The sequence below is a fragment of the Hirundo rustica genome, chromosome 6 (genome assembly GCF_015227805.2).
Source record: "Hirundo rustica isolate bHirRus1 chromosome 6, bHirRus1.pri.v3, whole genome shotgun sequence".
Classification (NCBI taxonomy): Eukaryota; Metazoa; Chordata; class Aves; order Passeriformes; family Hirundinidae; genus Hirundo; species Hirundo rustica.
In genome coordinates this window covers 36,114,880-36,128,492 of record NC_053455.1, presented here as the reverse complement: position 1 = coordinate 36,128,492, position 13,613 = coordinate 36,114,880, and the positions used below count along the sequence as shown (strand labels likewise).

The 13,613-nt window shown below is 42.0% G+C and overlaps 1 protein-coding gene across 3 annotated transcripts in view; it reads right to left on the bottom strand.

The window, feature by feature from the left end:
• The window catches only part of PRKD1 (protein kinase D1), a 122,128-nt gene extending 110,484 nt beyond the window's left edge, over positions 1-11,644 (bottom strand). For 2 of the 3 annotated variants that reach the window (XM_040068021.2, XM_040068022.2), the window contains exon 1: positions 11,165-11,644. In XM_040068021.2, the coding sequence (XP_039923955.1) occupies positions 11,165-11,353 (189 nt within the window). In that variant the 5' untranslated portion in view covers positions 11,354-11,644. The remainder of the gene's footprint in view (positions 1-11,164) is intronic. The other variant, XM_040068024.2, reaches the window with a different exon arrangement.
• Positions 11,645-13,613: the final 1,969 nt, after the last annotated feature.

The following is a 13,613-nucleotide window of genomic DNA, read 5'->3' as shown; positions in this document are numbered from 1 at the left end:
AAAGTCAGAACACTGGCATTTCTTCGTAAGATTTAAAAAACATGCCAATCCCCAGGTCAAGTCCACATGGCATGATACATGATCATAAACACAGATTAAAGATATACTAGAGATATTTCTAGATGTAGAGGACAAGTATTTTTATTTTCCAAACTATTTGATTTTACTATATTTTCTGCCTGACATTCTGTTTCAGTTACCTGAACCTTTACTGCTATGACGATTTGCCCTGTGACAAAATGGTCTGCAGACATACTGTTACATGAGAAGGATAACACACAGACAGCAATGTTTAATTTTCCTCCAGAAATCACATAGTCTAAAATGAAGAGGTCTTTTCTCCTAACTTAAGTCCCTCCACCCCTACACAAGCGCACATAAATTTGACCAGATTGTTTCAATTTTCACTCTTTTTTTTTTTTTTTACATGTAGGACAGACAACTGTTAGGAATGCAGTGAAAACTGCGTGGGTTTGGAATTGAACAGACTCCTACTCATACTCTAGATATTTTGTTGCATTCCTTCTATTTAGAGGTAAGCAGAATAAAAATAACAGAACAAAGGCATGAGTTCAACCTTTCAGATATCTACAGTATGTATATTGTTATTATTCTGGTATGTCATTTTCACATTTTTCTAGACGTAGTTGACTTTGGGTGTCAGCACGTAATTCTCAGAGAGGTAAGAACAACACTTACAACCTAGAGTCCTGTCACACAAACAGACCTGTAACCCCGCCCTTAAAAACTGATGCAGAAGGGGCTGAACTTCAGAGCAAAATGGGAAAATTGTCGCAGCTAAACTGAAAACATCAATTCATACTGCCATCTCCTTATCAGCAAGGTTTTCTTCATGGCACACACCATCACGCCATGGATTAATAACACAATTTAAGAAGTTTAACCCTCTGTGGCCCAAGGTTCTATGAGGCTTTCAGAAATGTTTCAGCCTGAATACAAGTCCCTAGCTTAGCACTCATAACTAACATAACGACATACAGTGCTGCCAAGAGGGAGAGCAGAGTATGCTTGATGACTACAGCCCTCATACATTAGTAATTTCTATTTTTTTGCAAAGGGATTTCTCAAGAGGAAAGATCAGGCGATAGGTAAGTTGACATTTTTAAGGACAAGGATCTTTCAGGAAAATTGCCTCATAGCCAGAATGTTTCTCCCAGACCCAGCTGTGTCTTGCCTGTGCTTTTTCATCTGACAAGCTGTTGACAAAAACTATTTCTAACACTTGGGAAAAAAATATTTCTCAAGGTTGAATTTTTAAAAAATAATTTGAAGAAAGAAGACATAGAACATGATTTCAGACTACACAGGACACATTCACACACAGCCCTTTTAAAATGTACAACAAATGTACAATCTTTGTATACACCTTGTCCCTAAAGTCAAAGGAAAACCCTTTTATGCCCACCAGTAATAAAAGTCCGTAAACGCCTCTTCTCTTAGGAAACAGCCGAGAACCAGATTAGATGATGTACATTCATGTTTCTTAACTTTAAAAAAAAATTGATAAATTTTAATCAAAATAATGACTATATTTTATCTTGAATGTCATAATACTATTTCTGATGTGGTTCTGACTGCAGAAGAGGAACACACAACAGGCTATGTAAGCAATACAACATGAATATACGTATTGTATAGCTGGACAAATGAAATCTTACCTCTCAACTAAGTTTTCCTCAGCTGAAGAAGAAAACACATATAAGGAACAAGAAAAAGGAAGCCACAGTGGAGGAAGAGAAAGTAGAAAAAAGACATACACTGGAATTTATGCCTAACTTTATGCATAAATCACTGCAGTATATCCAAAGTGTTATCTCAACATGGTGTGGTACGCTACACTACCCTTCCATGTTGTTTCAGCAGATAAAACTAGAAGAGCATTTAGAAAACAAAAATTTGCTTCATGAAGTAGCTGACTTGAAGTGCATATGTCAATGTTTTACACTTTAAAAGATCAAAAGCTGATATGCACAATTTACTTTAATCATAAACATGGGTTTTAAGTGAAAACAAGTCTGCTATCATTTCCTGGATAGAAATATTTAAAAAGAAAGAAAAGTCTCAAAAAGTAGCAGCTTATTTAGCAGTACTAAAAGTGTATGAAGATGAAAAAAGTTGAAAGCCTATGAAAGAAATCTGTTTTGGTCTGCAAAATCCTGGACATTCATACCAAAGCCACAAGCCAGGAAAATGTAAACAAAGGGGATGTCAGAGCAGAGCAGGTTCTTTTGTAGCAAGTGAGACACAATAACAAAATTTAGGTAGCCTTTCTAGCAGAACCTCTACAATCAACCCTGCAAAAGTGACACTCAAGTCTGATATAGAAAAATGAAGCAACTGTTTTCTCATCTCAGTGCCTAGCTAAATCACAGAACAGCTCCCCTTGTACACTAAGGCAAAGTGGAAAACAATAAGGTGACTGGTGATGGCTAACTAATGGCTCCACTAAAGGCAAATCATACCTGAGAAATTTGGGGTCCTTCTACAATGGGGTTACAGCAGCAGTAGATAACGGAAGAGCAGAGGACTTTATATTAATGGCCTTGTGCAAAGCAGTTGAAACTGAACTGCACTACATCCTCCTCACTAAGGTGGAGAGATGTGGATTTAATGGATGGACCTCTCAGTAGGTAGAATTTGTCTGGATGGTAGCACTCAGTTGCAATGACCAGCTCAACAGCTAAAGAAAGCAGCGAGGAGTGGATGTTCCTCAGGGGCTGGTACTGAGATGGGCATTTTTAACAGCTTTGTCGGTGACACGGACAGCTGGACTGAGAGCACTGTCAGCAAGCTAGCTACTGACACCAAGCTGTGTGGTGCAGTGGACGAGCTGGAGGAAATGATGCCATCCAGAGGGTCCCTGACAGGCTGGAGACAGGGGCTTGTGGAAACCTCAGGAGCACAGCGAGGCCGAGTGCAAAGTCCTGCACCTGGGTTGAGGCAATTCCAGCACAAGTAGAGGCTGGAGAGAGAAGGGATCAAGACTAGCCCTAGGGAGAAAGATTCCAGGATGTTTTTGAACCAAAAAGCTCAAAATGAGCTGTCAATGTTCACTTGCAGCCTAGAAGCCAACTCTGGGCTAAGAAGCCAACCTTACCCATTCTGTGATTCTGTGATCATTAAGGTGCCTTCCAACCACTAATCATTCTATGATTTTACCAGAACACAGCACAAGGAAGACTTTACAAATAACAATTTGCCAGTATGCAGAAGGCATGCAGTAGCTCCGGAAGAAAAGGAAGTCCTCCTCCAAGCATCAAGAGACATATACAAGTATCATGGGTTGGCACAATTTTGTTTTCTAGTTATAGAAAATTGTGAGATATTTTTTCCCTGCCCTAACCGTGGAGTAGTTTGGGGAGGAGAACAAGGACCTATCAAAAAGCTGGCCAGGATATTGGCAGCTAAGTTGACCAATGGGAAACGTCGATGTGACTCTGGAGGAGACATTTAAAAACTAACGGCGGGAAATCGGTCTCTCTCTCTCTTCAGTGATCTGCTATGAGGTAACACCGTGGTTGGACCCGGCTGGGCTCTGCTGCCCCTCTGGGCGGCCGGGCCGGGCCTCGCCAGGCTTCTGAAGGCTGCTGCCCGCACAGGGAGGGCCGGGGCCGGCTGAGCCCCTTTCCCTCGCTTGCTGGCAGGGGAGAGGGGCCGCTGCAGCTCGGCAGTGCGGGGCCATGTGCTCAGACCACGGCAGAAGGGGCCAGAACATGGCCCAGCTTAATCACCGCTGGCAGCAGAGAAAGCAAGCTGCACCTCCATAACAACTCTGAGCCGGGCTGCCCTAGATGAGACCGAGGGGTGGAAAAAAGGACATCTACTAGTTTCTTCCATCAGCACAGCTTTGTATTTTCTTCAGCTCTTGCAGCCTTGCGTGGTTTTTGCCAGCCCGAACAGATTTAACCCTTTTTTCTAGCAACATGGAACTTTTAAAGCACAATTCTTCCTTGAGAGAAAGAAGAAAGAAAACATAAGGGTACACAGAACAGATACCAAATGAAGTCAGTTAGATGAGAAGTGAAAGAACTACTAATATTGGAATAGGATTGAAGAAGTAGACATTTTTAACCAGACTTTTCTAAGGTAAATTATGAAGAAATGAACTGTTCTTTGCAGCATCTTAGTATTATTTGGGTAGAATGCTATTCTAATCAAAATTAAGGACTGATGCAATTGAGATTTATTTGGGAACTTTAAAGCCCCCACTCTTGGGTTAAAAGGAGGTCTCAGCCTTTTGAGACAAAAATAATTTTAGATAAGAAGAAGTATTCGTAAATAGTACCCCAGATACACTGAGAAGCTCTGCAGATAGAACATCACAGTCTGTGACAACTCCGGGCGGCAGCAGATGTATGACTTTGGGAGCACTGGACTATTTTGTCTTGTGGCAAACGTCTTCATAAAAGATCTTAGAAAGACTCTTCTCCTAAGATAATGAGTGGTTATGTCTAAATAGTGAAACTGAAAATCCTAAGTTGTGTCTTTCTGTGCTGTTCAATAAGAAAATTAATAGTTAGTAAAAGGAAAGAAGCATGTTTTAAAGTGTCATTCTGTTTTAGTTTAAGCTTTTTTCTCTTTTTTTTTCTTTCCTCCTCATTCTTTTAATATATGTTAATAAAACTATTTTTGTTCATTTTTAAGCTTAAACCTGCTTTGTTTATTTTTTTCTCCTAATCTCTCCCTCCCACAAAAAAAATAATATAAAACCCCTACATTAATTGGTGTTTCCGCCCGGTTTTATTAAATTAAAACCATTACAACAAGTCAACTGCCAACACTGGCTAAAGATATACATAAAGATATACAACATATACAGCCACACTGGTCTACAGGGAAGATTAATCAAGTATTTAAGAGGACAGTTCACCTACACTTTGGATAAACACCTGAGAGATTTTAATTATATACTTGATTGCAACTATGTAACTGTAACCATATTACATAATGTCAACATAAACATTTCTGATGTCAACCAGTCAAAAAGCCAGAGACCTACACAACTGTAATTTTAAAAATATCTAGATACAATGCATGTGCTTATCATAGGTTGCTTGAGACAGACAGACACCAAGTACATTGAGATCAAGAGTTGTCTCTATTGTAATTTTTAATTCTATATTTTTGTATCTTAAAACTAATTGCTGGCATAACCACTGAAAAAAAGCAAACACACATTTGGCAGAAGTTTTTAACTGAAATAGTTTCATATACAAAATACAGTAAAGGTAGGAAACCAAAAGTAACAATAAGCAGTCTTCACTAAGCGTGTTTGTTTCCTTGCAAGTAACCTTGCAAGTATAAACATATAGTAACCATACAGGCAGATTTCTCCAAACACAGAGGAAGGGAAAGAAAATCTAGGTAAGAAGAACAACTTAGTTTCAGATGTTTGTGAGAGATTTCCAGAAGTCACAGGAAAACACCTATGGTCAAAGTCTGCACAAATCCATACAGGGATTTGCCATGTACCAGGGTGTTTCACACAATCCACCGCAGAGATCACCTACATAGGAGCGCAAATTCACCACACGTTCAGGACTCACTGGGCTCTCTGTGCATTCTCAGGTCATCATGTGGTGTGCAATCAGCAAGACTTCTATGGGATAGACAGTCAGACCTTGGCTATTTCAAATGCAATGAGCACATGCCATACTATTTCCACATAACACCTCTACCTGGGAAATGTTGCAACTTCATTCAATAAATTCCATCGTTCTCTGGCAACAGAGCTGAATCTCATAAGCAGTGAGAGAAGTATCTCATATGCCTATTCATCTTCTACTTTCTTCAAATCATTATAGAAATTATGTATTTCCTGGGGAAAGCATCAGTGGAAATAACACAAGAACAACACATTCCCTCTCTAATTCCTTTAAAAATTAAGGTGTGAAAGGCTTTGGTAGAAGCCTGTCCTCTATCTAGAGCTCCATCTTACTTTTTATTCTATAACAATCTATTCAATGGTCTTCAACCATTAGCTAGGAAATTCTCAAATGCTCTACACAGGTTAGTGGTATTAGACCAATTTTCCTTATCTGGATGCATGACCTAACAGAGTTAACATTTCTTAAAAAGCCCAGTTTCTTTAAAATAATTCAGACTGACTCCCTTTCACTGAAGTTATATTTTACTACCATCCTCTCAAATATGGCCTGAAAATAACTTTAAGCCACAAACTAATGTTAAATACAGCAACTTACAGTTTCCAGGGTGGAGGGCAACAAATGTAAAGTCAATAAAAGATTAAACTGTAAACATCAAAAGTCTCCCTTGAGTTTGGAAAATGTTTACATGGATAACAACAAGGCACCCTGCATTTCTCAAATTCAATTTAACAACTCAATACTTCCACAGCACGGGCAAAGGAAAGCACTTGGGTGCTGAGAAAAACTCACTTCATGGAAAAACAAAATTAACACTTTGTTATCAGTGTACACCAGTAAAAGACACCATGAGAATTTAACTATCACAAACACCACATCTGCAATAACTTCTCTAGAACACATAAAGACTGTGACTACAGAAAACAGTGTTGTGTATCCATGAAATGTTTACATTTGTGTGTTTGAATGAATGACTATGACTCCTAGTCAGCATAGTAAAAACCTGTCAATTTCTGTTTATTGAAGCTAAAAATCTCTGTAGTACCTCATGTACCCTGAGTCCCTATCCGACTCTAGAGGAGTTGATTTAATTACCACCAGGCTTTTGTTTATTTTAGGACAATATGTAGGTTTGGGGGGAAAAACAAACAAAAAACCCACCCAAACAAAAAACACCCCCATAATTCATATAAACAAACCCCACATGTTTTCCATGACTGCTTAAAAACATTGCAGAAAAAGATAAATATATTTTCACATCAACCTTTGGGAAAGGTCTTCTCCTTTCTATGCTCAGACCATAAGAGATTCCAGCCTAAGAAAACAAAACTGAGTTCATTTTTGTTTTCCCTTTTTATTTAAGTTAGATTTTCCCTTATAATGACAACTAGAAGCAAAAGTAGATGCATACCCATTCCTAAATGTGTTTGGTTCAGCTCTCAGGCATACTCTTAACACAGCTCTTGATTTAATTTTAAATTTGATTGTAATTTAACACCAGATAACCTTTAATAAAGATGAATCTGGGCACAGTATTCCATATGCTATTTAAACGAAGTACTTTTCTTTTTATCCTTTGCCTTTCCCAAAATGGCCTCTCCCTTTATTATCTTTATTTCCTACTGTAAAATTTCAGAATTATTCAAACCACGGAATCATCTACAACACTAATTTTATAAATCAGTCTGAACTACACAGCCTATGCAGCTCAAATATTTTTTCCTCTGTTTATGATCAATTTCTTTCCTTGTATTTATGATTTTTGTATTCCTCACAACTTCTAAGTCTTCTAGTGCTGAAGGCCTAACCAGCATGTGATCTTAATGGCGGACCTAAAAGCTATTTTATAAAATACACATTCTAAAGTCAAATAACACTGCCTTGTGTATTTACTTGAAAACTCAAAGTTTCTAAAACTTGGCAATGCCACCACAGTACCCCAACTCATCATATGCGAGCTATAATGATGACAAAGAATTCCAATAAACACAAAATACAAATAATAATATCCCCTTTGAATTAAACTTGCATGGATTTGTATTAAAAAGTTGTACAAAGATTACTTTCTTTATCTTTTTAATATAATAACTCTTTGGTAACATGGTAATTCCATATAATTAAAGCGCACTTCTGCCCTGGAGAAGTGGTTTTACTGTGTGCCGCTAACTCAAAAAGGGCAATAATTCATACTATTTATCTTCAGAAAACAAACATATTTTACAATATCCTCCCACTGTTCTTGTGGAGGAGTCAGCCTAGAAGTCAAACACTGGCACATATTTTAAAGTTGATCCTCATTTCTTGTCAACTGTATCATCATTTAAATGCTAAAGATCCATTTTTACTGGAAAAAAAATAACCCCACATCAACAAGTCTCAAGATTTTCATGTCACTGGCTCTAAGCAAGACAAGCAAAATACACAAACTTAAAGGAATCAAATATTATTGTCTTCAGAACAGTTCTTAACAGATTTAAATGTGCTTGAAATTATGCCAGAAATCAGTATGCACCATTTCATCTTCAGATTTGTAAAGGAAATGCCTTTACAGTTATCTCAGAATAAAATTTCTGAAAGAATGTCTCATGTAAAATAGAGAAAAAGCCACACCTCATTCATTCAATTTTTCACATCATGTACATTAGATCATCAATATAATTATACTCTAGCGAAATTAAAAACCTAAACAGCAACTGAAGTGCAAAAGTTAAAGTACTCTAACGTAAGTAAATGCAAATACATGTTTATAAGGAAACATGAACTACTAAATTATACCTAGCATTAACTTTTATATTTGTGAACACACGTACATTATTTATATACAAAACTACCACATAAAGATATAGAAATAGGGAGGGACTATACATATACACACACATAAATATATCTATTTACCCACACACACTGTATTAACACCCTACTCAGGCCTACATATTCTTCACTCTGCACACTCTGAGAAGTTTATTTCAACCTAACGCAAATTTTCAGCAGGAGTAAATTAAGTGGGTGTATAAACCTGTGCAGAGTAAGGGTCACAGCCATCTCAAATCAGGTATGCTCACACTACCATGGAAGAGGCTCCCTATAAACACTGACTCTGTGCTGATTTTTCTTCAGCATCAATCCTAAAACTAAAGCTGTGTACAAGAGGAATGCTTAAATATTTAACAGCACACCACAGACACAATGTTGATTTTAGCAGTCTAACAAACACTGAGAAAAACAAACCCACAATTTCTCATCCTTTTATACTGCTTCATCAGTCCAGACCAAATAGAAAGTTTGGAAGGGAATTTTTACCTGGTTGACCACTACTCTACAGACCCAGAGAAACTTCAAAAATAGCATGAGATTTCACTATAAAATTCTTCACAGTATAGTCTCCTGCTTGACTGTGATAAGCAAATACATCTTTGTTATAAAATCAAGAGTAGACACCATTGCAAATCATGCCAGGAAAGGATAAAATCCTGAAACTACAACAAACAAATAGTTACCTTGTAACAGCTTTATATATCACATAATTTTTTTTAAGTCTCTGGCAGTGTGCCAAGTAACATTGAATACACAAACAATCCCATCATGTTTAGTGAAACAATGCATGCTAATAAAATCACGTATACAGACACACTTGCAGCCTTAAGCCGAAAATGGAGACTCTAAGGACTAAATAACATACAAATTGCTCTGCAGGGTGGAGGAGGTAGAGGCCATCATTTAACAAGAAAATAAAATAAAAATAAACAAACCAAAGCCTATCTTTCTTCCAGTTTTCCCTTTCTTTGAGCCACTTCCCTCTCGACAGCCCTGGGAAAAAACATTTATTTCACCTCTGAGAAACTATGACTCGAAGCAAGTTCCTTGTTCAACTGTGCCCTGCAGAGAAGCAGCTACATGATGCTCTCTTCTATGCAATTAAGAAACTGGAACAAACTAGGGTTCAAAATTTTTATGTCAGTACTCACTCAAGTAAGTTTGACTGTTTGAGCACAGGCCAGCACATTTCGTTTTCTTTACACAATGGTACATTGTTAGGAAATGAGGTTTAAAATCAAGCTTACAGTAAGCCCATTAATTAATAAACTACTCAAGAACAGTAAATAGAAACAATGAATACAACAATCTTAGCTTTTCCATTATTGCTAGCACAACTTCTGAATGGTGAAATAGTTAAGCTGTTTCAGACATATATGTGACTAAGTGACAAGCGTTGGCCTAGCTTTAAAAACAAATATGGTAACATACATAGCGTACACTTCTCTCCAAAATTTAATTTTAAAAAGCAGATAGCCACTTCTTAAACTATGAAGAATGCAAAATTTAGAAATAAGGATGCATATTTTATACTTTTTTGAAAATACTTCATTAGTAGCTCTTCAACAAAAAAGAAGTTCCACTATTCAGTGAAGTTCAGGTTGATGAACTACGAAGAGACGTAAGGCAAAGCTATGAACTTTATATATATATATATATATATATATATATATATATATCCCTGCCTGAAATTATTTTACCTCTGTACAAACAAAGGGGAAGAGGAAGACAATCCTTTTCCATTATAATCATCCTGAATATTTAGCCTGGCTTTTTTCTCCTTTGCAATCCCTATGATACTTTCACAAAACAAACACGGAAAAAAGTAGAACTTTATAATACAACACGACTGTTGCATAAACGCATAGAGCGAGTTTGACCTAAGCGCAGGTGAACTGCGCCTGACGATGGTGTCGCTCCGGAGGGGTCGCGGTCGGTGCCAACCCCCGCGGGCAGCGGGGCTCCCCACCCACCGACCCAGCGCCCCACGGCCGCCCGCAGCAGCCGCCGGCCGGGGCTGACTCAGTGTCCCCCGGCGCCGCGGCCACCTGCCAGCTCCCGGGGCCGGCCCCCAGCGCCGCCCCGCACCCACGGCCCGGCACCGGCCGGCAGCACCGCGGGGCCCCAGCCCCGGCCGGCGGCTCAGCCGGGCTGCCCGGCACAAGGAAAGGCGTGCGAAGCGCGAAGCGCCGCTTTGAATCCTGGGCTCTCGGGGTTGGTTTTTCCTTGTTACTGTTTGGTTTGTTTTTTGGTTTTTTTTTTTTTTCCTAAGTGGAAACTTTCCTTTTCCCGCAGAGGCCGGGACAGCGTGAACTGCCCCCGGGGGCGCCGCGCTGCCATCACAGCTGACAGCTCTCTGCCCCCCGCGCCCCCCGCTTCCGCAGCGTTAAAAATCAGCGGATAGATCCGGGCGGAGTTTGTTTTTAATAACGGCTTTTAGTTCGCAAAGCCACTTACGTCCCCGGCCAGCAAAATAAAAGTCAAACTCGCACGCGAGCATCCCGCACAAAACCTCCTCCGCACCGGGGTCGCGGGGGGCACGGCAGAGACAAGAGGGGCGCCCGGGGGAAGGAAGTGGGGCCGGCGGCAGGGAAGCTGGGACGGGTTTCGTTTAACCCCGCAGCAGAGCCGCCGGGAAAGGAAAGTTTACAGCCAACAACAGCGCTCGGGGGCAGTGGGTCCCGGGCGGCGGGAGGGAGCTCTCTTTGAGGCCTTCTTCTTACCTTCTGGTCTACGATGGAGCAAGCCATTTCCCGGACGTGGGCGAGGCTGAAGTCCCCCGAGGAGTCCTGCAGCAGCAGCACCGGCTCCCGGCTCAGCCCGATCTGGAGGTGAAAGGCGACACCGCCGCCGGCAGCAGCCCCCGGCGGCGGCAGCGGGCTGGGCGGCCGGATCAGCGGAGGGGCGCTCATCGGGAACTTCCCGCCGGAGCCGCCGCCGCAACCGAGGAGTCAGGGACGGAGGGACCGAGTCGGGCGCCGCCGCGAAAAGTTTGCGGCCGCCCCGGAGGCGCCGGGCGAGTTTCCCCGCGAAGTTTCAGGAAAGTCCCTCCGAGCTCCTCCCGGGTGAAAATGGCGGGGGGGGGTTGGGGGGGGGACGGGACCGGGGAGGATGCAGACAGGAAAGGCGGCGAGAAAGACGCGCGGGGGGAGCCGAGCCCAGCCCAGCGCCGCCGAGGTGGTGCCGCCGCTCGGGCTGTTGGCGCCGTGCGCGGCGCGGGGGCGGGACGGGCCGCGCCCTCCGCCGGGACGGGCCCGCGCCCAGCCGCGCCGCGCCGCGCCGCTCCGCCACCACACGGGCAGCTGTGAGCGCGGCGGCGTCCGATGGGTCCCCGCGGCGGAGCTCAGCTGAGCCGGCTCTGGTCTCCCCACCTGGCCCAGCCAGTGGGCTGCGGGGCTGGCGGGGCTGAGAGCCTCCTCTTCCCCCGCGATCCCCGCTGGGCAGTACCTCAAGAGGCAGATGGAGGCAGAGCCCGAGGAGAATCGGGGATTTCCCTTGCTGGCAGGCAGCACGGTGGTCTCTCCCGGGAAGGGATGCAGCTGTCCCCGAGGACGGAAAGCGGTACCGGGGAAGCGGGAGCTCCCACCTGACTCCTGCTCTTCTGGCCGGCCGCTCCGGTCAGCATCGTGCCGCCGCTTCCAGCAGTCCCCGCGGGTTTTGGGAAGAAGCAAGGGACAGGTTGCGCCCATCCCTTCTCTAAACCAGCTTCCAGTTTCAGGTACAGTCTGGGTTAAGAAGGAGCACCCTGCCACCCAAAACCAGGATGAGTTTGTCTTCCCAGCTCTTGGGATTGGTGCCCCACCCGTTTGCACAAGCAGCATTCATGGCAGGGCAATATTTAGTCTAAAAAAGCCTCTTCTTGAAGGTGTGCGAAGGCAGTGAAAATGTGACCTATATATGTGGTACCTATTGTACCTGTTTGAACTACTACAGGTAGTATGTTTGAAAATGCCACGTGTGTGTTTGAAAATTCAGTAGTTGATCTGATTTACAGCTTGTTTCATTGTAAATTGCTTTTTTTAAAAACCATAATTTACATCTGCAGTATGGTTTTATTTTGATCCTGTCTTAGCAGGACCCATTTTACTGTTGTTAGCTAATTTCCAGCCTGGGAAGTACTGCAAGCTTCTCATGACCCCATGGCCTAGCCAGCTTTTCTATACAGGAATCAACGTGGGAGAAACATACTAGAAGATCCTGCAGCCCTGTTTCATGATTGAATCTGAGGTTCAGAGTGGACATCCTTACTTCCTAAACTCCCAATGAGACCTTAGGCATGGCTAGTTTGAATCTTTGACTCAGACATGGTCAATGGCTCGTATCTTAAAGGATATAAAGCACTCAGCATCCCTTATACTCTTGTGTCTTCTAGACAAGCTCAATTCTAAATCAATTTTTGTTTGTATATTTCATCCATATAGTAAGTAATATAGTGAGTCTTGCCGTCAGACTTAAAGTTGTGCTTTTACAAATTCATATCAAACCTACTTTTGCTGATGTGTTTGATGGTGATTCTTTGAGCAACCTAAACCACTCATTCATGACACAGCTCTTTTGCAGTTCCTCAGATAACCAGAGCAGAAGTAGCAGTAACAATATTGAGAATTAGATGTCCTTGGTTTTCTCACGTATGTGAAATCAAGCGACAGAGCTCACATGTCACAACTTAGCGGCAGCTCCACAACATCCTCTGTACAGATACAACTTTTTTTTTTTTCCAAAAGAAAGGTTACAGTATTTTTTAAAAGTTGTAGATTGCTGAGTTGTTTGTTTAGTGTGTCAGCTGTGTTGAATACACCTTTGTAATCAGAATAGATGAGGGCATGATTTCTTTGGCGCTGTGTCAGCCAGTCATATACAAATGCCATTTATAAAAGGATTCAGTGGAACCACATGATGTGATCCTGAGTACAACCTGGCCTGTTGTACTTACTGAAATGTCACCTATTTCATGATCCTTCCAGATCAGGGAACTGTTGTGCTGATGCCAGGGAAGGGAAGAATCATTCACAGCGGTATCTGACCTCATACAGAGTGCATGCCTGGTTGCTAATCTGTACATGCACAGGTGGAAGAACCACTAGAAGCTTAGGTTTTACTGCACCTGTCCAGATCAATTCAGCAGAACATGAGCTGCCACCTCAAGCTTTCTGGGGAAAAATGGATTTGCCA